The 26,871-nt window shown below is 36.7% G+C and overlaps 1 protein-coding gene across 4 annotated transcripts in view; it reads left to right on the top strand.

Annotated features, from left to right (window-relative positions):
• The window catches only part of ATP7A (ATPase copper transporting alpha), a 71,226-nt gene that overhangs the window by 22,796 nt on the left and 21,559 nt on the right, over positions 1 to 26,871 (top strand). For 2 of the 4 annotated variants that reach the window (XM_040467912.1, XM_040467909.1), the window contains 10 exons: positions 170 to 398; positions 1,484 to 1,717; positions 2,882 to 2,973; positions 4,228 to 4,355; positions 5,393 to 5,547; positions 5,768 to 5,902; positions 20,550 to 20,744; positions 22,307 to 22,489; positions 24,527 to 24,743; positions 26,578 to 26,664. In XM_040467912.1, coding sequence (XP_040323846.1) covers positions 170 to 398; positions 1,484 to 1,717; positions 2,882 to 2,973; positions 4,228 to 4,355; positions 5,393 to 5,547; positions 5,768 to 5,902; positions 20,550 to 20,744; positions 22,307 to 22,489; positions 24,527 to 24,743; positions 26,578 to 26,664 — 1,655 coding nt within the window. The remainder of the gene's footprint in view (positions 1 to 169; positions 399 to 1,483; positions 1,718 to 2,881; positions 2,974 to 4,227; positions 4,356 to 5,392; positions 5,548 to 5,767; positions 5,903 to 20,549; positions 20,745 to 22,306; positions 22,490 to 24,526; positions 24,744 to 26,577; positions 26,665 to 26,871) is intronic. The other 2 variants (XM_040467911.1, XM_040467910.1) reach the window with 2 other exon arrangements.

Below are 26,871 nucleotides of genomic sequence, written 5' to 3'. Positions count from 1 at the left end.
AAAAACAGATTTTGACTCCTTGTTATAAATTTAACATCCTGTTGGCATGTTAGTTTTTACAGTGGCATCCTTATGTCGGGTGGAGTGGTCACAATTTGTATTTCTCTGTACTATGTAGACTCTTTAACCATAAGCTACTTATTCAAATGATTTTTCTTTTCTACGTGAGGTGGAGACGGTCCTTCCTTGTGAGCCTCTTTTTCTGTATTCCTGTCATGGGGCTGATGATATATATGATGGTTATGGACCACCATCTTGCAACTCTTCACCATAATCAGAGCATGAGTCAAGAAGAAATGATCAACATTCATTCTTCTTCTATGTTCCTGGAGCGCCAGATCCTGCCAGGACTGTCCATTATGAATTTGCTATCCTTTTTGTTGTGTGTACCTGTACAGGCAAGTGAAATGTTAGCAAGGATGTATGTTAATAATGTAAAACAGCAAAATGTGGCAGGAAAGGCTATTTTCAGTTGCAAAACAGGTATTAGTCAGAAGTTGGATCATTTTATGCTGTGGATGCTTTATAAAAATAATCTTAAATTGAGTGGTTAAAGTAGATAATAAATTCCATTTAACTCTTAAGGATACTATTTAATGGCAAAGCAGAGAATAAGCTCAATTCATATTTAGATATGAATTTAGCATTCGTATCTGCTATTATATATAATTGTATATTTAAAGCTATAATAAAATAGATTATATTTTATTTATCTATATTTGCACTTAATATTCCATATTAAATATATTAAAATTAATTATATTCACATTAGTATATTAAATGTTACTTAATTATTAATTATATAAACTAAAATAATGGTGGCAATTATAATATTATGTTATTATTTTTATTATTTCTCCCTAGCACTGAAGTTCATTATTTTCTGTATGTTTTCAACTCTTCTTTTGAGATAAACTTTTACTGTAGAACACTTCTATCTAATAAATCTATTCCTTTTTCTGATTCTTATAAAAAGTTATGATGATTTTAAGAAAATCTTAGTGTGTTTCTCTATACTAATGAAAAATAAGCTTACAGTTATGTATACCAATGAAAACAGCCAGCAGTTCCAGTAGCTTGTGATATACACTTAGGTTGCATTTTGGATAGGGGGAACAGAGTTTTCCATAAAAAACCCTTGTCAAAAAATGTAATTTTTTTCTTAGTTCTTTTTTTTTCTTAGTTCTTGTTTTTGCTAGCATCTAAAAGAATAATCCAAGAATTATCTTTCTTTATATTATGGAATATCCATTGGATCATAGAGGACAGCTGCCAAGAGCTTCTACAGCAATTTGAATCCCTACATGCACATACCTGCTAAAATACGGACACTATTGTTTCAGCTTAAAATCTTTCCTTAGTGTTGCTGGATTAGATAAAAGTCAAAGGAAATGAACATTATTACTGTATCTTTGTTACTGAGATAAACATTTGGATTTCAGCATTTTTTTAAAAAGCAGTAATTATTGTTTCTGTATTACAGTTTTTTGGAGGCTGGTACTTCTACATTCAGGCGTATAGAGCCCTGAAGCATAAAACTGCAAATATGGATGTACTGATTGTGCTGGCAACCACCATTGCATTTGCCTACTCTTTGGTTATTCTTCTGGTTGCAATGTATGAAAGAGCCAAAGTAAACCCTATTACTTTCTTTGACACACCTCCTATGCTATTTGTCTTTATTGCACTAGGCCGGTGGCTGGAACATATAGCAAAGGTAAAGTAAGAACGGGTGACGTTTGTTAAAATCTTGGGTAGATAAATGATTGTAATATTTTTGAGTCCAATTATTGGAAATATGCATTGATTTATATAGTTAACAAAAGAAGTACTTCTGTTTTGGTAATATTTTAAGTTAAATTTTCCTTTAGAAGATTTATCAAATTTATGGAATTAATACTGTAGATAGTATAGTACATCCATGTTCATTTAAACATGAGATTTAAACAGAGAGACATTTGATAAATATTTATTTATATCACATTGTTAATGGGAAAATTGATGTGACCACAGGATTTAAAATAATGATGGAAAGAATATTCACCCATAATCCCATACTATAATGGAAATTACTTTCTAATTCTGCTCGAGATACCTTTATATTTTAGAGTGGCAAACATAGTGTACATACCAATTTGTATCCTTAACATTATACAGCTTTTTCCCCATTTTGCAGTCTAGATAATTATTTGGTATTTTCTGAATCATATTCTGGCAAATCATTGTGCTGTCACTCAACTAAACCATTCCTGTTTTGTTCTCAATTAGACTGTTTCCAGTTTTAAATTTTAGATAATCTTGCATTAAACATATTCATGTTTAATAGTAATTTCTGTTGAATTAGTATCTTAGGATAAATTATAAAGTATATGAGTAAAGAGCATAAATCTTTTTATGGCTCATGCTACAAGTTGTAACAATTTTTTTTATCAACAAGAGTATGTTAGTAAAGTAGTTTTACTACAACTTCATTGGCATTAACTCCTGTATAAATTCTTGCTAAATTAGTATGCATTAAATGGTATCATAGAGTTGCTTTCTTTTGCATTTCTTCCATTAATAGCAAGGATAAACATTTTTCCACATATCAGGTATTTAATTTCTTCTTACATGAATTTCCTAATCATGTCCTTTGCTCATGTACCTGAGTTCTTGATGCTTTTCTTATTAAGTTACATTATTTATTATAAATTATGCCTAATAATATATTTTATATTTTGTATACTTCATATTTTTGAAGTGAAATATTTTCTAATTTGAACTGATTAATATTCCTAAAATTATCTCTTGGGTAAATGTTAAGTATTATATATTTATTTTAGGTAAAAATCTGAGATTTTTCTTCCTTAGTATTGTTAACATGTTTGTTTTTTATTTATAGGGCAAAACATCAGAGGCTCTTGCCAAGCTAATTTCACTACAAGCTACAGAAGCAACTATTGTAACTCTTGACTCTGATAATATTCTCTTAAGGTATTTATTTTCATTCTTCCCCCTTCTCTTTTTAACTTCTTACAAAAAATATCAAATATACCCAGAAGTAGAAGAGTATAATGAACTCACCTAATCTATCTCCCAGATTTGAGTTATTCACATTTGGCCAGACTTCATCTAAATATCTTTCTGTTGTTGCAGTAGTATTTTAAATTCCAGTCATATTGTTTTACTGCTAAATATTCCTAAAAAAGGACATATTCTCATGTATCTAACTACCATATTGCATTTAACAAAATGAACAATACCTTAATACCATCTCTTATACAGTCTATATTCACATTTCTCTTGTTGTCTCCCAAAAGTTGAAAGTTTCTTTGTTTGCAATAAAAATCAAACAAGTTCTACATGTTGATGCATTTGACTAACACGTTTCTTTTAATCTAAAACAGCTCTTCCCTCTTGTTCTCCCTCCTCCCTCTCTACCACCCTCCTACTCCCACCTACCACCCCCTCAACCCCCGCCATGCAATTAACTTATTAGAGAAGAATCCATCAATGTGATGTCCTGCAGAATATCACACAATCTGAATTTAACTCTTTGCTTCCTTGTGTTGTCATCTAACTTGTTCTCTAACTCCTATGTTATCTGTAAACTGGAAGTTAGAGCTAAAGGCTTGATAAGATTTCAGTCTTTTTTTTTTAAGATTTCATTCTTTTGTATTTCTCATTTGTATATTCATAAAACTATGTAGGCAAATTTACACAATAAATAAATTGTTTACTTAAATAAAAGCCATCACATTATTTTCTAAAGCTTTCATTTATTCATTCAGTGACTATTCAACAAACATATAGGGTACCTATTTTGTGCCAGATACTGAACTATTCCCCAACAGTGAACAGGACTAACATTGTAGCTCCTAGCTTAAATGTTAGTTCTAGTTTCCATTGGTAGCAGTTCTGGAGCTACAAGCTTGACATTAACCAACAAGCTTGCATGGAAAGATCAGGGTGAGAAACATATTTTCCCAATGCTTTTTATTTTTTTTTAATATTTTTTTAAAGTTTTAATTATTTATTTTGAGAGAGAGGGTGGAGGAAGGGGCAGAGAGAGAGAGAGAGAGGGAGAGAGAGAGTCTCAAGCAGGCTCCACACTCAGCACAGAGACCGATGCAGTGCTCAATCTCACAAGCATAAGATCACAACCTGAGCCGATATCAAGAGTCAGCTGCTTAACTGACTGAACCACCCAGGCACCCCTCAATGCTTTTTATTTTAACTCATATGCAGTGAAGAACAAGTGGATGTGGAACTTGTACAACGTGGAGACATCATTAAAGTGGTTCCAGGAGGCAAATTTCCAGTGGATGGTCGTGTGATTGAAGGACATTCTATGGTAGATGAGTCCCTTATCACAGGTATGTTCTTTCAGAGGATCATGATATGAAAGTAAAATGAATCCAAAGTGATAATGAAAAATAGGAATAAAAAGTGGAGAGCTTTTTTGTAGAAACTACGGAATGAGTAAATAATGAGCAAAGAGAATATGAATTCTTTTTAAGACTGTATTAAATCAATTTCTGCAGATTTACTTTGTGTTTTTAGTTATGCTACTGAAAACTTTTTTAACTGAGGATTGTTTATTACTAGAATGTGTAGCGAAAGGAAGTTTTCTCATTCTGATGTAGAGCGCAAGAGACTTTGGCAGATTTTCCTGAGCAAATAACCTATTTTGTTTTCCTTCCCTAAAGACTGGTCCGGTCTGAGCTGGCATATGACTCCAGGTTTTCCACCTCAGGGTCTGCTCTAAGAAAGGAGGCCTTGGAGTAGTTTTAGAGATCTTAGCTAACTAAGGCTGATCCAGAACAGAACCAAAATAATACCTTAACCCTCAGGATGACTCCAGAAGAGGCTCAGCTTATGGACTATGAGGAAATAAATTTAGGACTCTGTGTTTCTCAATAGGGTGCTATTGCCAATTCAGATGGGACAATTGTTAGTTCTGGGGAACTGCTTACACATTGTAATATACTTAGTATCCCTGACCCTGGCCCACTAAATTGGAGTAGCAGCACCACATGCTCCACCGGGAGTTATTACAAACAAGAACTCCCACATTTCTAAGTGCTCCTTGGGAACATTTAGAAAACCAATGATCTAAGACTAGGGTGGAGCTTTAAAAATGTCTGCCTATAAGACATTGTCTTTAGACATGTCTGCCTAAAAACCTTAATAGGCTTTTCCAGTTTAAGATATATATCCCTGGGTTTGGCTCAGAACTGACATAAGGAAAAAGGGAGGGCAACTTTCACCTAGGCATTTGTCCAGATTCTATTTCATGAAGTAAGGATCACTTTTCTACATATTTTTTGACAATTAATGAATAACAGCATGTTTCAAGATAGTATTTATTAATGTTCCCTAAATCTAAATCTGTCTTTACTCCTTTATACAGGGGAGGCAATGCCAGTGGCTAAGAAATCTGGCAGCACAGTGATTGCTGGTTCCATTAACCAGAATGGATCACTACTTATCCGTGCAACCCATGTTGGAGCTGACACAACACTTTCTCAAATTGTCAAACTTGTGGAAGAGGCACAAACATCAAAGGTAACTTAACTCCCTAGGAGAAACTGAAAGAATTTTTTTTTTTAAAGAGTGCTCAGTATAATCCTGATCTAGTTTTTTATATTTTCATTTGATTAACTCTAGTTGCATTAATATGGAGTTTATTTAAATATTTGTGTGTAATACCAAATAATACTCTATTACAAAAAAAGAGACCTTGATACATGTGTTGTTGTTATTGTTGTTGTTGTTATCATTCTAGGCTCCTATCCAGCAGTTTGCAGACAAACTCAGTGGCTACTTTGTTCCTTTTATTGTTGTCATTTCCATTGCTACCCTCTTGGTTTGGATTATAATTGGATTTTTGAATTTTGAAATTGTGGAAACCTACTTTCCTGTAAGTGACTTGTAAAAACTCTTTACCATATGGAAAAAACAGTTGGTGAATCTTTTGCATAAACTATTAGTTGGAAAATAATTTATAATTACTAGTAACTTTAAGGGCCTGAAGTGGGAGGATAATAACAATAACATTTGCATTTCTAGTACTGAACTTTTATATTTTATACCAGTCTCATTACAAACATGACTTTGCTTTCTTGAAGGACTATAGATGTATTGAGAAAAGCCTTGGGATCTCAGCTCTGTTTCCAATATATCATCCAATATATCCTCTTATTTTAACTTTCACAACAAATGCAAGTTATGCACGATGGGTGTTATTAGAATCTCATTTTATAGATGAGGAAACTGAACATCAGTGTGATCTTAAGTCAACTTAATTTCTCTCTGAGCCTCAGTTTCATCATCTATAAAGTGAGATTCTAATAACACCCATCCTTGCATAACTTGCAGTTGTTGTTAAAGTTAGATAAGAGGATATATTGGAAACACTTTGTAATTTATTAAATGCTTTATAAATATAAAGTAATATTAATGTATGTTCCTTTGTATTTCTATAATAGTCTATAAAGTATGGTGTCATAAAGTGGTAAAGTAGACCTGGCTTGTACCTTATATTAGAGATATAACCTTTAAGTCACTTTCGATTTTGTCATCTGTAATGTAGTGATAATAATACCTAAATTGCAAGATTGGAATGAGTGTAGGTGAAAACATGCACATATGACATATATTAAAGCATAAGCTTTAGTCCCTCCCAACTCTGTTTCTATGTAGATAAATATCTCTTAGATGAACACTTAAAGTATTTGAGAACTTTGTGAGAACCTAGCACTGTAAAGCCATTACTACTAAGAAAGTCTTACTTTGTTGTGTTTCTTTATTTTAAAAAATACCATGCTGTACACTGTTTCATGTTGTTTGTCCCTTTATTTATTTATTTATTTATTTATTTATTTATTTGAAAATGTTTATTTATTTATTTTGAGAGTGAGAAAGATAGAGCACGAGCAGGGAGCGGGCAGTGAGAGAGGGAAACAGAGAATCCCAGGGCTCACAGGGACTCAGGACTCAAAAACCACAAGATCATGACCTGAGCCGAAATCAAGAGTCAGACACTTAACCAACTGAGCCACTCAGGCACACCTGTCCCTTCATTTAAAGAACAAGTAGAATCAGGAGAGTGAGGGTGAGATGTAGAGCCTTACTGGGGACCTGAAGAAAAACTTACTGCCAAGAAGGACATTTTGAAGGTTTTGTTGGCTAGAAGAGGTGTCTCTGGGATCTCCTAGATATTTATTGAAGATTGGAAGAGAATTAAATTAGGGCCATGGAAACACAGAAGGTCTCTTTGCCATCTCCATTGATTCAATAGGCTCTTTCCAATTTGGTTACAACACTGTAGTCATCGGTGCTCCTGAGACAATTATTAAGAATTTTCTCAGTTACTCTTTGGAAAAGAGATTAGAAGACTCTCCCACTCAGGCGGTACTCACTTCCCTCTGGTCCTTGTCTGTAGCAGTCTTCTCCATTAATGGTATGATTGCCTCCTTTTCTATTGGACTTTTGTCAACTGCTTTGGCAGGCGCGATTCAATGCTTATTGTCAACCTATTGGCTGTTGCTGGTGCCTGCCTTATGGGTTCTCCAGAGTAGCAGAGTCTGTTGAAATGCTGATCCTGGGCCAATAGATTATTGGCCTCATCTGTGGACACTGCACAGGTTTGTGCCCATGTACCTTGGAGAGATATCTACTACTGTCCTACGGGGTTGGGGGAGCTTTGGCATTCCTAACTAGCTGGGAATTGTTGTCAGGATTCTGGTGGCTCAGATTTTTTGTCTGAAAGTCATCTTGGAGACTGAAGAGCTTTGGCCCCTGTTGTTGGGCTTCACCATCATTCTAGCTGTCCTACAAAGTACAGCCCTTCCTCCTTGCCCTGAAAGTCCTAGATTCTTGGTCATTAACAGAAAGGAAGAAAAGACTGCTAAGGAGAACATCTAGTGATTGTGGGGCACCCAAGACGTGACTCAGTCAGGACATCCAGGAGATGAAAGATGAGAGTGCTAGGATGGCACAAGAAAGGCAAGTCACTATGCTGGAGCTATTCAGAGTGTCCAGTTACTGACAACATATTGTCATTTCCACCATACTCCAGCTCTCCCAGCAGCTCTCTCAAATCAATGCTACGTTCTGTTACTCAATAGGAATCTTCAAAGATGCAGATGTTGGGGAGCCAGTCTATACCACCATTGGTGCGGGTATGGTTAATACTGTCTTCACTGCAGTTTCTCTGTTTCTGGTCAAAAGAGCAGGGAGGAAGACTCTACTTCTGATTAGCCTTGGATACATGGTATTTTGTTCCATCCTCATGACTGTTTCTTTGTTATTAAAGGACAAGTATAATTGGCAGAGCTTTGTCTGTATTGTGTCTGTCTTGGTCTTTGTGCCGTTTTTTGAAATTGGCCCAGGCTCCATTCCCTGGTTTATTGTGTCAAAACTCTTCATCCATGTACTCCACCCAGCTGCAATGGCAGAGGCTGGTTATTCCAATGGGATCTCCAACTTTTTGGTTGGGCTGCTCTTCCCCCTCAGCTGCATTCTATTTAGGAACCTACATTTTTATTGTATTCACTGGCTTCCTTGTTATCTTCTTTGTCTCCATCTTTTTCAAAGTCCCTGATACCTATGGCAGGACTTTTGAGGAAATTACATGAGCCTTTGAAGGGCAGGTAAAGGAGGCCAGTCGAGCTGACAAAAGCCTCATTGTGGAGATTAATAGCATCCAACCCATTAAGGAGACCACCAATGTCTAAGCCATGCCTCCTTCCTGCCTCCCTACCAACATGAAAAAGCAACCTCTCCCTGAGTGAGAGAGAGACCTCATCAGATTGTAACCCAGAACTGTTTCTGAATACTGCTACTTGATTTCCTTTCTCTTCTTGAGCACTCAGAGGAACCCAGTGCTAGGTTCGTTGTTATCTACAGTGGTTTTTTAAAACATTTTATCTCTTGGACATTCTCTTCTGTTTAGGAGAGACCAAGTGAACTTTCCTTCATTTCAGGAGTAATTGGCTGCTTGGTGTATGACCACTTTGCCAGCGTTTTCTCCCTTGAGTTCTTGTATTGCCTCAAAAGGGCATATATGAGAGTAAGAGTAAGGTGCAACTTCCCCAACCCCAGACTTACCAAGAAGCAGATGTATGTGAGTGTGGAGGGCATAGAGGAATTAAATAAGAGCACCTTCCTCACTACCATACAACTCTGCAGAGAAAATTAACTTGAGTTTAATTTATTTTATCTTCTAGTTTTATTACATAAATATTTAGTTCTTTAAGTGTAAAGTGATTTTACCAAATAATGAGAACATAAGGAAATTGAGGTTAGAGGGAAGCGCTAAAGAGAGGTGATAGGGTAGAAGATTTGATACTGGAAAAGTAAAGGTGCACTAAAAAGGAGCATTTCTTAGGAATGTAATATGTTATTGCAGAGTACATGATATGGTGTATGAGGTTTACACATTGCCTCTTAACAATTTCTGTCCTTCAGGTAGAAACTATCCAGTTTAACTTCTCAGGAAAGTCATGTGCCTATATTAAGAAGCTACTGGTCTCCTTTGGAACTTTTTTCTTTGTTGAAGATTATATGTAGTATTACTTGAAATCTACAATTATTACTAAAATAGGCATTGTACTTAATGGTGGTTGATGGATTGGAACTTTGGATGGAGTCCAGAGAAGGGAAGCTAGATCCTTTCTCCCCTCACTGGACCAAACAAGATCTTCCCTTTAGCAGATCCACTTTTACTTTTTAATGTTTATTTATTTTTGGAGAGAGAATGCAAGTGCGGGAGGGGAGAGAGAAGGGGACAGAGCATCAGAAGCAGACTCTGTGGGGCTCGAACTCACAAACCTTGAGACCATGACCTGAGCCGAAGTCAGATGCTCAATTAACCCAGGTGCCCCAAGACTCACTTTTTTTTTAAGTACTCTTACCACCTGTCTAGTGGGAGAGTCCTCCAGATGAGCAAGCAAAAATGCTGGCTCTTGGTAGAGGTTTAGTATTTTTCCATTTTGTTTTTTAAGAGATACTATTTTATTTATTTTTTATAAATAACTCCATTTTTCCTCAAATTTTTACTTAAATTCTAGTTAGTTAACATATAGTATAGGAGCGCCTGGGTGGCTCAGTAGGTTAAGCGTCCAACTTGGGCTCAGGTCATGATCTTGCAGTTCGTGAGTTCGAGCCCTGTGTCCAGCTCTGTGCTGATAGCTCAGAGCCTGGAGCCTGCTTCAGATTCTGTGTCTCCCTCTCTCTCTGTGCCCCTACCCCACCTGTGCTCTCTCTCTCTCTCTCTCTCTCTCTCCCTCTCAAAAATAAATAAACATTAAAAAATAAAAAAAAACCATATAGTATATAATGTTGATTTCAGGAGAATATAGGGATTCATCACTTACGTATAGCACCCAGTGCTCATCATAACAAGTGCCTTCCTATACCCATTACCTATTTAGCCCATCTTCTACATCTTTGTAATATAACTTGAAGTCCAGAATTCTGATGCCTCTAGCTTTGCTTTTCTTTTTCAAAATTGGTTTGGCTATTTGGGTTTTTTGGTGGTTCCATACAAATTTTAGGATTGTTTGTTCTAGCTTTGAGAAGAATGCTGGTGCAAATTTGATTGGGATTGCATTAATTATATAGATAGCTTTGGGTAGCATAGACATTTTAACAATGTTTGTTCTTCCAATCCATGGGCATGGAATGTTTTCCCCTTTCTTTGGGTCCTCTTCAATTTATTTTATAAGTGTTCTATGGTTTTCAGAGTCCAGATGTTTTACCTCTTTCATTAGGTTTATTCCAGGTATATTATGGTTTTTGGTGCAATTATAAGTGGGATTGAGTCCTTGATTTCTTTTTCTGCTGCTTCATTATTGGTGTACAGAAATACAACAGATTTCTGAACATTGATTTTATGTTCTACAACTTTGCTGAATTCATGTATCAGTTCTAGCAATTTTTTGGTGGAGTGTTTCGGTTTTCTACACAGAGTATCATGTCATCTGTGAATGGTAAAAGTTTGACTTTTTCCTTGCCAATTTGGATGTCTTTATTTCTTTTTGTTGTCTGACTGCTGAGGCTAAGACTTCCATACTATGTTAAATCGTAGTGGTGAGAGTGGACATTCCTGTCTTGTTTCTGACTGTAGAGGAAAAGCTTCAGTTTTTCCCCATTGAGGATGATACTAACTGTGGGTTTTTCATATATGGCTTTTATGATATTGAGGTATGTTCCATCTACCCCTATTTTGTTGAGGGTTTTTATCAAGAATAGATGCTGTATTTTGTCACATGCTTTTTCTGCATCTTTTGAGGGGATCATGTGGTTTTTATCCTTTCTTTTATAAATGTGGTATATCACACTGATTGATATGCAAATATGAAATGACCCCTGCAGCCCAGGAATAAATCCCACTTGATCATGGTGAATAATTCTTTCGGTGTACCATTGGGTTCAATTTGTTAGTATCCTGTTGAGAATTTTTGCATCCAGGTTCATCAGGGATATTGGCCTGTAAGTCTCTTTTTAGTGGGATCTTTGTCTCTTTTTGGAATCAAGGTAATGCTGGCCTCATAGGTTGAGATTGGAAGTTCCTTTCATTTTTATTTTTTGGAACAGTTTGAGAAGAACAGGTATTAACTCTTCTTTAAATGTCTGGTAGAATTCTGCTGGGAATCTATCTGGTCCTGTACTTTTGTTTGTTGGGAGATTTTTGATTACAGATTGAATTTCTTTGTTTCCTGGTTATGAATCTGTTCAAATTTTCTATTTCTCCCTGTTTTAGTTTTAGTAGTTTGTATTTTTCTAGGAATTTGTCAGTTTCATCCAGATTGCCACGTTTGTTGGCATATACGTTTTCAAGATATTCTCTTCTAATGGTTTATGTTTATGTAGTGTTGATTGTGATCTCCTTTTCATTAATGATTTTATTTATGTGGGTCCTTTCTCTCTCTCTCTCTCTCTCTCTCTCTCTCTCTCTCTCTCTCTCTCTCTTTGAGAGCAAGGGGCAGAGAGTGAGAGAAAAACGGGACTCACCAGAGCAGGGCTTGAGCTCACCTGAAGTGGGGCTGGTGCTCACCTGAAGTGGGGCTGGTGCTCACCCGATGCAGGACTTGAACTCAGGAATCATGAGATAATGACCTGAGCTGAAGTCAGATGCTTAACCGACTAAGCCACCCAGGCACCCTCTCTTTTCTTATGGATAAGCCTGGCTGGGGGTTATCAATTTTATTAATTTTTTCAAAGAACCAGCTCTTAGTTTCATTGATCTGTTCTACTGATTTTTTTTGTTTCTATATCATTTATTACTACCATAATCTTTTTTATTTCCCTTCTTCTGCTGGCTTTAGGCTTCATTATTGGGTTTTTTGCTAGCTCTTTTAGGTGTAAGAGTAGGTTGTTTATTTGAGACTTTTCTTGCTTCTTGATGTAGGCTTGTATCGCAATATACTCTCCTCATAGGACTGACTTTGCTGTATCCCAAAGGTTTTGGATTGTTGTGTTTTCATTTTCATTTCCCTCCATGTATTTTTTTAAATTTCTTCTCTAATTTCCTGGCTAACCCATTCATTCTTTAGTAGGATGTTCTTTAACCTCCATGTATATGTTGTCTTTCCAAATTTTTTCTTGTTTTTGACTTCAAGTTTCATAACGTTGTGGTTGGAAAATATTCATGGTAGGATCTCAATCTTTTCGTACTTGTGGAGGGCTGATTTGTGACCCAGTGCATGTCTGTTCTGGAGAATGTTCCATGTGAACTCAAAAAGAATATGTATTCTGCTACTTTAAGATGAAATGATATAAATATATCTGTTAAGTCCATTGGTTCATTGTGCCATTCAAAGCCATTGTTTTCTTGTTGATTTTCTGCTTAGATGATCTGTCCATGGCTGTAAGGGGGGTGTTAAAGAACCCTACTATTATTGTATTATTATCAGTGAGTTTCTTTATGTTTGTTATTAATTGATTTATATATTTGGGTTCCTCCAAGTTGGGGGCATTAAGTATTTACAATTGTTAGATATTCTTGAGTGATAGAACTATTAATTATGATATGGGCCTTCTTCATCTCTTGTTATAATCTTTGATTTTTTTTTATTTAAAAATTTTTTTTAACATTTATTTATTTTTGAGACAGGGAGAGAGCATGAACGGGAGGGGGGAGGGTCAGAGAAAGAGGGAGACACAGAATCTCAAACAGGCTCCAGTCTCTGAGCTGTTAGCACAGAGCCCGACGCAGGGCTTGAACCCACAGACCGCGAGATCATGACCTGAGCCGAAGTCGGATGCTTAACTGACTGAGCCACCCAGGCGCCCCTAATCTTTGATTTAAAATCTAGTTTGTTTGATATAAGTATGGCTACTCCAGCTTTCTTTTGATGTACATTAGCATGATTGGTGGTTCTGTATCCTCTTACTTTCAATCTGCAGGTGTCTTTAGGTATAAAACGAGTCTCTTATAGGCAGCATATAGATGGGTCTTGTTTTTTAGTCATTCTGATACACTGTGTCTTTTTATCGGAGCATTTAGTCCATTTGTATTCAGAATGATTTTGGTAGATAAGAATTTAGTGCCATTGTGTCACCTATAAAGTTGGTGTTTCTGGTGATGCTCTTTGTTCCTTTCTAGTCTTTGTTGCTTTTGGTCTTTTTTTCCCCTTTAATATTTCTTGATTGTCTGGTTCAGTTGTCATGAGATCTTTTAGTTTTTGTCTGGGAAACTCTTTATCTGTTCTTCTATTTTGAATGACAGCCTTCTTGGATAGAGTATTCTTGGTTGCATATTGTTTCCACTCAGCACGTTGAGTATATCTTGCCACTTCTTTCTGGCCTGCCAAGTTTCTGTGGAGAGATCTGCTGTGAACCTGGTCTGTCTTCCCTTGTAGATTAATGACTTTTTGTTTTCAGGATTCTTTCCTTGTCTGCGTATTTTGTAAATTTGACTAAGGTCTTGACGATGACTGGCTTTTGTTGAATGTAATGGGAATTCTCTGTGCTTCTTGGATTTTGATGTCTGTTTCCTTCCCAAGATTAGGGAAGTTTTCAGCTGTAACTTGCTCAAATAAACTTCCTGCCCCTTTTTCTCTCTCTTCTTTTTTTGGGACAGCTATGATGTGAATGTTATTATGCTTTATGTTATTACAGTTTAGGCTGAGTTCCCTAAGTCTGCAATTGTGATTCAGTACCATTCTCTCCCCCCTCTTTTCAGCTTTGTTATTTTCAGTAATTTTAGCTTTTATATGTGATTCGTTACTCTGCTTTGTCCATCCTGATTGTTATGGCATCAAGTAGATTTGCATCTTGGTATAGCATTTTTGATTTTGGCCTGATGAGTTTTTAGTTCTTTTATCTCTGCAGTTAGGAATTCTCTAGTGTCTTCTATGCAGTAAGGAATTCTCTAGTGTCTTCTTCTCTAGTGTCTTCTATGCTTTTCTGAAACCTGGCTGGTATCTTTATAATTGTTATTTTAAATTCTGGTTCAGATATCTTACTTATATCTGTATTGATTAAAAACCTGGTCATTACTTCTTCCTTTTCTTTCTTTTGGGGTTAATTCCTCCATCTTGTCATTTTGTCTAGGTCACTGTTTTTTTGTGCGATTGTTAGGAAAGCCTGTTATATTCCTGCTCCTGAGAGAAAAGGCTATATTAATAAGAGGTCCAGAAAAATAAAAGCATCCTATATGTACTGTGCTGTTGTGTTTTGGCTGCTCCTATCTTTAGGTCAGTCCTCTGCAGAATTTCTCCTTGCCTGCAGTGGGGGTTGTTTGGACCTTGTCTACTGTGTGGCAAATTTTGACTAGGTGTGTCTCAGTCTCTTTGTTAAAACAAGCCTGATGAAAAAAAAAACAAAAACAGGCCAGATCCTATTTCCCCTAGAGCTGAAGTGTTGCAGCACTCTATAATCAGTAGCCTTGGTGAGTAAAAAGGGTTTGTGCTGGTCTTCTTGAGGAGGAGCCTGCAGGGCTTATATTCAAGAGGACTTGCCCTAGAGGAGAGGCACCTGCAGAATGCAGGGGGACGGGGTTTGATATAAGCAGCTCTGGTCTCCACTGGGGTATGCTGTGCTGCTCACTGAAGTCAGTCAGTGCTGATGGGTGGGCTGGGGGAGAGGGGAATGGTGATGGACCTCTCTTCCCCATAGTGGGGAGTTCCTGCAGGCCAGTCTTCAGGTAGCCCTCACAGAAGACCAAAAAATCACCCCTTTTCTGTCCCTGGCTTCCGTCAGATTTCTGCCTTCACCCTACCTATATCTGAGCTGCCTGCCTGCCAGGTGGCTCAGTACTTGTGTGTTTTATCAGGCATGCAGCTGGGTTTCAAAACTTTAAATTTTAGGGACCCGCATGACTCGGACCTGCACTGATCCTCTGGGGGAGGGTCTCACCATACTTTTGCCATTTGTCGGTTTGTCCCATAAAAGTTCTTGCACTATCTTGCAGTAGTTTGGAGTTTATGGTAAAGTGTAGCACATAGCCAGCACTGGGGTTTGCTGCCTTCAGCCAGTATCTTTGTTCCTATGAGAACAGGGCATCACATTACCGGTGCTAATTCTCTTATCCCTGGAGAGGCCATGCCACCACTCCCAAATGCACTCCAAGAAGGGTAATTGTTTCTACCCATGTGACCAAGGGGATCCCTCAGACCATGCTGCCTGCTCCCAGGTCTCCACCCTCCCTCCCCACTGGAACACCACTGAGCCCAACAGGCACGATTCCAGCAACAGTATGGACTTCTAAAACTTCAGACTTTGCATTTTACTGCTTATAAAACTTACGACAGTCAGCCCCTCTTCTTTTCTTAGTCACTGGTTTTGGGGAAAAGTTTTACTTGTGCAGTCCCCTGCCTTCACTCTTGCCCTCTCTCTCTTGCCCCTCTTTCTGTAATCAGGGCTCCTTCCCTTCCACAGCACCCACAGTTCTTTTCTCCCTCAAATCAACCCCTGCAGCTCCTACCTTCCATGAGGTGGTCGTTTTTCTACCTGTAGATGTGCAGTTTTGTTCTCTCAGTCCTCAGATCAATTTCTTCATTGTTTGGAATGGTATGATATTTATCTAGCTGTGTTTTAGGGAAGAGGCAAGCTTAGCGTCCCCCTACTTCACCATCTTAACTCCTTTCCCAAGAGATTTTAATTGTTGATTTTAATTTTTTAAGTTTTAATTTTAATCCCAGTTAGTTAACATACAGTGTTATATTAGTTCCAGGTGTACAATATAGTGATTCAATAATTCCATCCATTACCTGGTTCTCATCATGACATGTGCACTCCTTAATCCCCATCACCTATTTAATCCATCCCCCCAACCACCTCCCCTCTGGTAACCATCAGTTTGTTCCCTGTAGTTAAGAGTCTGTTTATTGACTTGTTTCTTTCTATTTTTTCCCTTTGTTCATTTGTTTTGTTTCTTAAATTCCACGTGAGTGAAATCATATGATATTTGTCTTTCTCTGACTTATTTTGCTTAGCATTATAATGTCTGGCTCCATCTATGTGATTGCAAATGGCAATATTTTATTCTTTTTTATGGCTGAAGTAATATTCCATTATAAATATATACCACATCTTCTTTATCCATTCATCAATCAATGGAGAGTTGTGCTGCTTCCGTATCTTGCCTATTGTAAGTAATGCTGCTATAAACATACTGGTGCATGTATCCCTTTGAATTATTGTTTTTGTATTTGAGTAAATACTCAGTAGTGCAATTGCTGGATCATAGGGTACTTCTACTTTTAACTTTTTGAGTAACCTCTATACTGTTTTCCAGAGTGGCTCCATCAGTTCCCACCAACAGTTCAAGAGGTTTCCTTTTGCTCCGCATCCTTGCCAACATCTGTTGTTTCTCATGTTGTTGATTTTAGCCATTCTGACAGGTGTGAGTTGATATTTCATTGTCGTTTTGATTTGCATGTCCCTGATGGTAAGTGATGATGTGCATCTTTTCATGTGTCTTGGCCATATGTATGTCTTTTTTGGAGAAACGTCTGTTCATGTCTTCTGCCCATTTTGTAATTGGATTATTTGTTTTTTGGGTGTTGAGTTTGATAAGCCGTTATAGATTTTGAATACTAGCCTTTTATCAAAGGATATATGTCCTTGAAAATATCTTCTCCCATTCCATAGGTTTCCTTTTAATTCTGTTGATTGTTTCTTTCTCTGTTCAGAAACTTTCTATTTTGATGTAGTCCCAATAGCTTATTGTTCCTTTGGTTTCCCTTGCCTCAGGAGACCTATCAAAAAAAAAGTTGCTATGACCGATGTCATTGAAGTTACTGCCTGTGTTCTCTTCTAGGATTTTTATGGTTTCATGTCTCAGATTTAAGTCTTTAATCCACTTTTAATTTAATTTTTTGTATGGTGTAAGAAAGTGGTCCAATTTCCTTCTTTTGCATGTAATTGTCCAGTGTTCCCAATACCGTTTGTTGAGGAGACTGTCTTTTTTCCATTGACTATATCTTCTTGCTTTGTTTAAGATTTATTGACTGGGGTGCCTGGGTGGCTCAGTTGGTTAAGCGTCCGACTTCAGCTCAGGTCATGATCTTATAGTCTGTGAGTTTGAGCCCCGCGTCAGGCTCTGTGCTGACAGCTCAGAGCCTGGAGCCTGCTTCAGATTCTGTGTCTCCCTCTCTCTCTGCCCCTTCCCCGCTCATGTTCTGTCTCTCTCTGTCTCAAAAATAAAAACATTAAAAAAAATTTATTGACTGTATAATTGTGGGTTTATTTCTGGGTTTTCTATTCTTTTCTGTTGATCTGTGTCTATTTTTATGCAGTTACTATACTGTTTTGATTCCTACAGCTTTGTGATAGAACTTGAAATCTGGAATTTTGACACCTCCAGCTTTGCTTTCTTTTTCAAGATTACTTTGGCTATTCGGAGTCTTTTGTGTTTCCATACAAATTTTAGGACTGTTTGTTCTAGTTCTGTGAAAAATGCTGCTGGTATTTTGATAGGGATTATATTAAATCTGTAGATTGCTTTGGGTAATACAGACATTTTAATAATATTTGTTTTTCCAATGCATGAGCATGGAATATTTTTCCATTTCTTTTTGTCGTCTTCAATTTCTTTCATCAATGTTTTACAATTTTCAGAGTACAGGTCTTTTACCTCTTTGGTTAGGTTTATTCTTAAGTATTCTGTTAGTTTCATGAAATTGTAAATGGGATTGTTGTCTTAATTTTTATTTCTGCTTCTTCATTATTTGTGTATAGAACTGCAGCAGTAATTTGTAGATTGATTTTGTATCCTGCAACTTTACAGAACTTGTTTATCGGTTCTAGCATTTTTTTTGGTGGAGTCTTTCAAGTTTTCTATATATAATATCATGTCATGTGCATGTTGTGAACATTTTACTTCTTCCTTACCAATTTGGATGCCTTTTTCTTTCTTTTTGTGGTCTAATTGCTGTGGCTAGAACTTATAGTACTATGTTGAATAAAGTGGTGAGAGTGGACATTCTTGTCTTGTTCGTGGCCTTTGGGGAAAAGCTCTCAGGTTTTCTCCATTGAGGATGTTATCTGTGGGTTTTTCATAAATGGCCTTCATTATGTTTAAGTATGTTCCCTATAAATCTACTGTGTTGAGGATTTTTATCATGAATGCATGTTGTACTTTGTCAAATGCTTTTTCTGTATCTATTGAAATGATGATATGCTTCTCATACTTTCTCTTATTGATGTGGATTTTTCTTTTGTTATAAGCCATAACTTTAAAATAATTCAGAAGAGAATGTTCATAGCTAACTTTGATTTTGTAACCCCAACCCTGGGAGAGGATTTTTCCTGAACGATTATCTATTTGAAATATGTTGTTGCATTAGCGTCATCACATGCTCATTCATCCATTACCATGTCAAGTTACCCTTATTACTATGTTTCCATTGTATTAGGTTAAATGCCCTTAGGGGCCCATACATTTGAGATAGTATGAGTAAATGTGCAGTGTAGCCCACACTTGAGAGTATGAATGTGCACCGTCCCCTTGTAACTTGTTTCCTCTGTTTCTACAGTCCCCCATTAGATAGAATGTGTTAAACATCATCTCTGTATATAAATATTACACTGCTTCTGCTGGGTGGAGTTTGCATCTATGGATTTTTTCCAAACTTCGGTGTTCAGTCTCATCTGGCTACTTTGCCTTATTGGAGAGTTGAGAACTCCTTAAATCTTGAGAAAGAGGGTGGAGGACTCTGCCTTAGTCTAGACCCAGATGGTGGAAATAGGACAGAAGAGTGTGAGATCAGGACATGTGGCTTCTTGGGGGTGCTGGTTGGGGGTTTTGGGGGAAATGGGGGCTTTCTTTTAAGGGGATAAGAAACTGAAGACTTCTAGCTCTGGAGCATTTCAGAGAGTTAGATGAGATGGAGGGATTTACGTTTGCCATAGGTCAAGGGCACCCCCACAAATCATCTAGTTTCCCAGTATTTTTATAAATGGAAATTGGACCCCATGGCACTTATAGTCTCTTCCCTTTTTCATGTATTCCTGGATCTCCCTTTCTCTCCTTGATGCTTACACACTTCAAGCCCTTGAGCCAAACCCTTGCCTATGGCATTATTTTAGTTACCAGTTCTCATGTCATTCAGCCTTGGGATAAAAACTCACAGAGCTATGGAATGGGGCTTTGTTGGAACATGTGACTTCTAATTGCACTTGTGCTTTTGGCTCCTCAAAAACAGTGGGTTGGCAGTAATGCAGTGTGGAAGTATTCCCATTTCTCAGTGACCAGATTCTGAATATTTCCAAATAGATTTTATATTATAATGTTACCGTGGTTCTTTGTTTTGAGATAAAAATTATGAATGTAAAAAAAAAAAAGAACAGGTAGAATCATAAACACTATGTATCTACTTCATGATATGGTCATTAGTATAATATAAAATTTAAAAAAATGATTCACATTGGTTAATTGCTCAATGAACAAGAGGATTGCTGGGAAGTATTTTGGAATGTGTATATCTTAGGAATTTTAGGAGTTTTCCCCTAATACTCTCAATTGTATTTACTCACACAAGCAAATATTCAGTGTTGCTAAGAGCTATACCACCCAATATACTCAGTTCACACTGTTAATGTTCAAAAGAATTTTACTGAAATAGGATTAAGCTCCCATTGTATGCTGGGTGATTTTTTCCATTGTCTTTAAAGTATAGAGTGAAAGGGAGATTTATGGTCTTAGTATACACAGATTCAGATTTCTCTTTGTGCAGGATCAAATTTGCTGAGAATTAGGTCCCAGCTCTTTTTTGAAAATCCCTAATAAAAACACTCATTCTCAATATGGAGGAAAGAAAGCTGACTTTCATGTTCTTCAGATTGACTACATAGTTTATAACTCTGGAACCAGCAAAATTGAAATCCTGATTTTAGGACTATGACTTGTTTACATGTAGTATCACAATTTCTTTTATTCATACAAGAACAAAATGAGTGTTTTCTTACTAGTAACCAAAATGTATATGTTGGTAGCTAAGTAGGATTATGTGTGATTTGAAAATTGTGGTTTTATTTAAATAGAGTTAAGCTTTGTTCCTTTTGTTTTATACAGCTCTAGATCAATAACCAAAATTCATGCCTTTCTTCTAAAGGGATATAACAGAAGTATCTCTCGAACAGAAACGATAATACGCTTTGCTTTCCAAGCCTCTATCACAGTTCTGTGTATTGCGTGCCCCTGTTCACTGGGACTAGCCACTCCAACTGCTGTGATGGTGGGTACAGGAGTAGGTGCTCAAAATGGCATATTAATCAAAGGTGGCGAGCCACTGGAGATGGCTCATAAGGTAAGATAGTTCCCAGAACTAAGAATCGTCCCATCTAAACTGACAATAGCACCCCTATCGAGAAACAGAATCCTAAATTATTTGCATATGGTCCATAAGCTGAGCCTCTTCTGGGACTATCCTGAGGGTTGAGATAGGAAAGGTGTTATTTTGGTTCTGTTCTAGATTGGCCTTAGTTCTATACAATCTCTAAAACCACTTTAGGCCTACTGTCTTAGAGAAGACCCTGATGTGGAAAACTTGGAGTCCTTTCCCATTTCAGACTAGAAATGTCTTTAAGACAGGAAGACTGAAGGAATATTTGCCCAGGAAAATTTGCCCAAGTCTATTAATGCTATTTTATATGTGACTCCGTGTTTGTGTTCTTCAGTGTGAGATAGTGCTTATAGTTGCATTGAAGTTTCTTTGCCTTTGCCAGTTGTTGATAGTTTGCAGCCATGACTTCAGGAATATAATCTTTTCCCTCATCTCTCTCATATTAGGATTTCCTTAACAATTTCAATCAAGGCTACTTGACTTAAACTAAAAACTGTGTTCCTTCTAATATGTTCTTATTATACAGATACATGTAGTAAACACAGAACACAGCTTAGAACAGATTTGGAACCTCATCTACCCAGTCAATACAATGTATTAATTTTTATAGTAATTTTTTATTTACTTTGATATAATTTCAAATTTAAAGAAGAATTGAAAGAATAGTATAAAGAACTATATACGCTTTACTGCAGATATCAGGCTCCTTTCCTAAGAACAAGGACATTCTCTTAAATGATCACAGTACAGATATCAAAATCAAGAAATTGGCATTGATATAATACTGTTATCTAACCTATAGTCCATCTTCCAGTTTCTCAGTTGTTTCAGTAATATTCTTTATAGCTATTTTTTCTCTTGTTCAGAATTATGCTTTGTATTTAGTTGTCATATCTCTTTTCATCTTGGTTCCTCAAGCTATTCATTTTTCAAGGTTCATATTCCAAAATTACTGTGGGGTGACTGTGTTCTCTAATTCCAGATTCTTCCTTTTCCCTGTCTGGTCTCAGTTTCCCTCATTGTTTCCCTGAGCTGTCTATTCTCAGACCAAGCTTCTCATCAGGACCCAATAAAGTCAAAGCAAACCAGCAGGTCTTGTCTGGTGCTCGTTTCCAACTTAATTACTTACCTTTCTCTTGTAATTCTATGACTACTGCCCAGATTGTCACTACAGTTCTATAATTCATTAGTATTGAAAGCCCTTCCCTCCCTGGAGGCACGGAGTCATCTCTTAATTACTTATTAACAGTCAACTCTTAACAATTATTTCTAGTTGTTTAACGTATATTCGCAGTATAGTTGAATATTTGCACAGAAGGGCTATTAGATGTAACTAAGAGTATTTTTCCCTTATTATTCCTTACTTTTGTTCACCTAAAGAGAGTTTAACTCCAATTAAGTCAAAGGTCAATTTATTAAGAAACAAAATATTAATATGTCAAAGTAAACCTTTTTCTCATTTCTAGAAACGTGATATTAAGGATTATCAAGTCAGATAGGTGCAGTGTATTTTAATTTTCCTACAGGTAAAGGTAGTGGTGTTTGATAAGACTGGAACCATTACCCATGGAACTCCTATAGTGAATCAAGTAAAGGTTCTAGTTGAAAGTAACAGAATATCACGTAATAAGATCCTGGCCATCGTGGGAACTGCTGAAAGTAACAGTGAACACCCTCTAGGAGCAGCCATAACGAAGTACTGCAAACAGGTACAATTTTTCTTTTGCTTATTAATGTAGTCATCTTCTACAGGAATCACCCAGACCAAATCCAAACTGGCTTTTGACTATGATTTACATATATAGTTGGTAGGAGGATAGAGAGACTTGTATTTTCTCATTGTATTTTACAATATGTCTTAGTTTCTTCATACAGAAGAGTATAAAGATGAAAACAGAAATTAACTATAATTTTATCACACAAATAACTCCTGTTGGACTAAAAAATTAAAGTAGAATGCATATTTATGGTAGGAAATTCAGGTAGTTCAGAGAGTTACATAATGAAAAAGGAAAGCCTCATTCTCTGCCCCTTTTCATAATTCCTCTCCAAAATTTAACAAGTGTTAACCTGTTAATATTCTTTTAAAATACAGTGGTCTCCCCTTATCTGCAGGGGATATGTTCCAAGACCTTGAGTGGATGCTTGAAACTGCAGAGTACTGAACCCTGTATATACCATGTTTTCTTCTATACATGACAAAGTTTAATTTATAAATTAGTCACAGTAAGAGATTAACAACAATAGAATAATTATATAACTGTAATAAAAGTTATGTGAATGTAGTTTCCCTCCCTCTCTCCCTCCCTCTCTCTGTCTCTGTCTCTCTGTCTCTCTCTCTCAATAACTTATTGTACTGTACTCCCCCTTCCTGTGATGATGTGAGGTGATAAAATGCCTATGTGATGCGGTGAAGTGAGGTGAATGATGTAGGCATTGCAACACAGCATTAGGCTATAATTGGCCTCCTGATGCTATGTCTGAAAGAAGATCATCTGCTTCCAGACCATAGTTGACCACGGGTAACTGAAACCAAGGAAAGTGAAACTGTGGGTGGGTGGGGGTACTACTGTAGCAGCTTTATACAGATACAATTCACATACTATATTCCTTTTTAGATTTTACATAGAAAGTTCACAGTGACCAATCTTTGGTACTTTGTTTTTTTTTATTTTATTAAGTGATTTTTCCATATTAAGACATATAAATCTGCCTCATTATGTTTAATGGCTATATTATATTCTACTGTATAATTGGGTTTTTGTTTCCTACAATGTACAGTTAACATTCATGTTAGCTTTTGCAAGTTTATCTTTATGTTAAATGCCTGTCAATGCAATTGCTAAGTCAAAGGATACATGCAGTTAAATTTTGGTGAATATTACCAGTGCCCCCATAACAAATATTACTAATACCCACATGAGGGGTTGTACGAGTCTATACCTTCACCAAAAATTATTAGTGCTCATTTCCCCACGTTATGACTTTATTTTTTCCAATTTAATAAATAAAAAATATTTACTTATTGTTGGTTTGCTTTGCTTTCCCATAATTATGAATAAGGTTGAGCATCTTTTCATTGGTCATTTGAATTTCTTTTTCTGTGACCTGTTTGTATCCTTTGCCTATTTTTTCATAGGATTGTTTACCTTTTTTTCATTGATTTGCATAAGTTCTTTGTAAATTATCTCACATAATTTTACAGTTATGATGTGGCAATTGCTACCATTGGTGTTGCCATTTCTTTATTTTTTCTTTCCTTTTTACCAATTTACTATTACTGACCTGGCTTCTTTACACCCCAACCAAACAACAGAGAGGATGAAGATATAAAAAGACAGGAAACAATGATGACCACCAAAATTCTTTGGCTTACTAAGGACACAGAATCATACTAGCAAGGCATTCTGGTAACTAAAGACCCTGTTCTTTGTTACCCTTTGCCCTGTACTGAATAGAAAATCTGACTTGACAATGGAATTAAATATTTAACTTGTAATTTTCTATTGGAAAGGACAGAGAATATTGGTAAAACTTTTGTTTTCTTTCTCTAAACTTGGTATAAATTTTAGAGAGTGGTGTTAAAGTAAACAATTCGGAGGTTTTGTTCTAAACATTTAGAATTAAACAGGCATGTAGTATATGTGTAAACATTTAGAATTAACCAGGAGAAGTCTTTGATCATGCTATTGATGACTTTGAATTATTAGAACAGCAGAAGAAATCCTTCTGTTTCTATTTGTTAGGAGCTGGACACTGAAACCTTGGGTACCTGTGTAGATTTCCAGGTTGTGCCAGGCTGTGGTATTAGCTGTAAAGTCATCAATATTGAAGGCTTGCTACATAAGAATAACTGGAGGATAGAGGAAAATAATATTAAAAATGCATCCCTGGTTCAAATTGGCACAAATAATGAACAGTCATCAACTTCATCTTCCATGATTATTGATGCCCAGCTCTCAAGTAAGCTCATCTTCTTTTCTTTTCTTTTTAAGTTTATGTATTTATTTTGAGAGAGAAAGAGCATGCATGTGCATGAGAGGGGGAGGGGTGGGGGGGTGGAGAGAGAATCCCAAGCAGGCTTTGTGGTGTCAGTGGGGAGCCCGAATGAGGCTTGATCTCACGAACCATGAGATCATGACCTGAGCCGAAATCAAGAGTCAGATGCTTCACCAACTGAGCCACCAAGCTAATTTTCTTCACAGTACCAATTATGGGACAGATATTAACAGATGTCTAACTTTATAATCCTAAACGGTTAGATAAGAAACAAAAATTGGCATCATGGTTTCATTCCGTCAAATAATTTTACCATAGGCCTGATCACTTCACTTGTTACTTGAGAACATTTCCCAACTGTTCTCCTTTATTCTGTTATATAGAGTGATGAATTCTAGCCTTAACTGATCTTCCATCTTAGTTCAGCTATCTTTCATTTCTTTTTTTTAATTTTATTTTTTTAATTTACATCCAAATTAGCATATAGTGCAACAATGATTTCAGGAGTAGATTCCTTAATGTCCCTTACCCATTTAACCCATCCCCCCTCCCACAACCTCTTCAGTAACCCTGTTTGTTCTCCATATTTAAGAGTCTGTTATGTTTTGTCCCCCTCCCTGTTTTTATGTTATTTTTGTTTCCCTTCCCTTATGTTCATCTGTTTTATCTTTCATTTCTTAGCACAGCTACTCTTACCCTTTTCTGTCTTTCACAAGGTACTGTGGCCTTCTTCCTAGTTCCCTAAGCAAATTATCTGGTTTATTTTTCACATAGAAAAAAATTTATTTTTATTTTAATATAATTTATTGTCAAGTTGGCTAACATACAGTGTGTACAGGGTGCTCTTGGTTTTGGGGGTAGATTCCCGTGGTTCATCGCTTACACACAACACCCAGTGATCATCCCTGCAGTTCTGTCATTTGTTCTTTCAACTTTTCGCCCAGAATGATCCCTTTTTTCAGGGGAAGAGGTATCCCTCATCTTGCATAATGAATCCCATCATCTTCGCTCTAGATCCCACCCTCTCTTGATTCTTCAGGAACCTTACTCGATTACATCCCATTGTTTCTTTATTTTCCAACTCTCTGTACTAGCTCCTTCTCCTAAACATATAAACATTTCTTCCATCAATATCACTGTAATCCCTTCTAGATTGCATCCTCTCTTTTCCTTTATATCTAAGCTTCTAGAAAGAGTAGTCTAGGTTTGCTGAATTCACTTATTCATTGCACAACCTGCCTTCTGCCCCATCCATACTACCGAAACTGTTTTTTCTTAGTGCATTGATGACTCTATTTAGTACCCACTCCAGTGATCTCTTCTCAGTCTACATCCTGCATGACCTCAAATGCCAAAGGCATTTGAGAATGTTGACCACTTTTTCCTTCCTAAAGCTCTTTCTTCTTTTAATTTCATGACCATTCTCTCTCTAGGTTGTCCTCTCACCTACCTGGCTGTTGCTTCCAATCTTCCTCTGTTTCCTCTTTTCTCCTCTCAAATGTTGGGTATCCTCAGGGTTTTGTTCTTTTTATTTTTCTCATTTTGTATACTCTCTCTGTACAATCTCATTCATGTCTATTGCTTGTTGTGCCACCTATATATTTCTCCTACCACTCCAAAAGTCACATCTTCAGCCAAAGCCTGTTTTCCTGAGTTTCTGGTTGGTCTATCCATCTGCCCCAAAACATGACATACCCACCTAAGTGTTCTAGCACCTCCCTACCCATTTGTGCTTGAGTGATTTTGCTAACACACAAATATGATTATATAACTTTCTGACTAATGCCTTTTATTATAGGGGCTTGTAACTTATTTTTGAATCGTGAACCTTTGGAGGTATATGATGAAAGCTGTACACACCCCTCAGAAAATTTATGTTTTGGAGGTATGCATGTATCTTAAACCCTATCCATGCAATTCTGTTCAGGATCCTGGCTTTACTGTCTGTCTCCTGTGGGACAAAGACCAGTCTTTCTGGGTCTGTTCCCCATGATATGTCTCCTGCCTCCCTGCACCACCCATTTTGACTTTTTCCACTGACCTCCATGTAGTCTGTGTTCCATTCATATGGAACTACTTACAGTTCCTTTTT

Source organism: Herpailurus yagouaroundi, unplaced genomic scaffold (assembly GCF_014898765.1).
Source record: "Herpailurus yagouaroundi ecotype Mexico unplaced genomic scaffold, PumYag 67623, whole genome shotgun sequence".
Classification (NCBI taxonomy): domain Eukaryota; kingdom Metazoa; phylum Chordata; class Mammalia; order Carnivora; family Felidae; genus Herpailurus; species Herpailurus yagouaroundi.
Note: the sequence above shows the minus strand (reverse complement) of the source record. Positions and strands in the feature narration are given on the sequence as shown.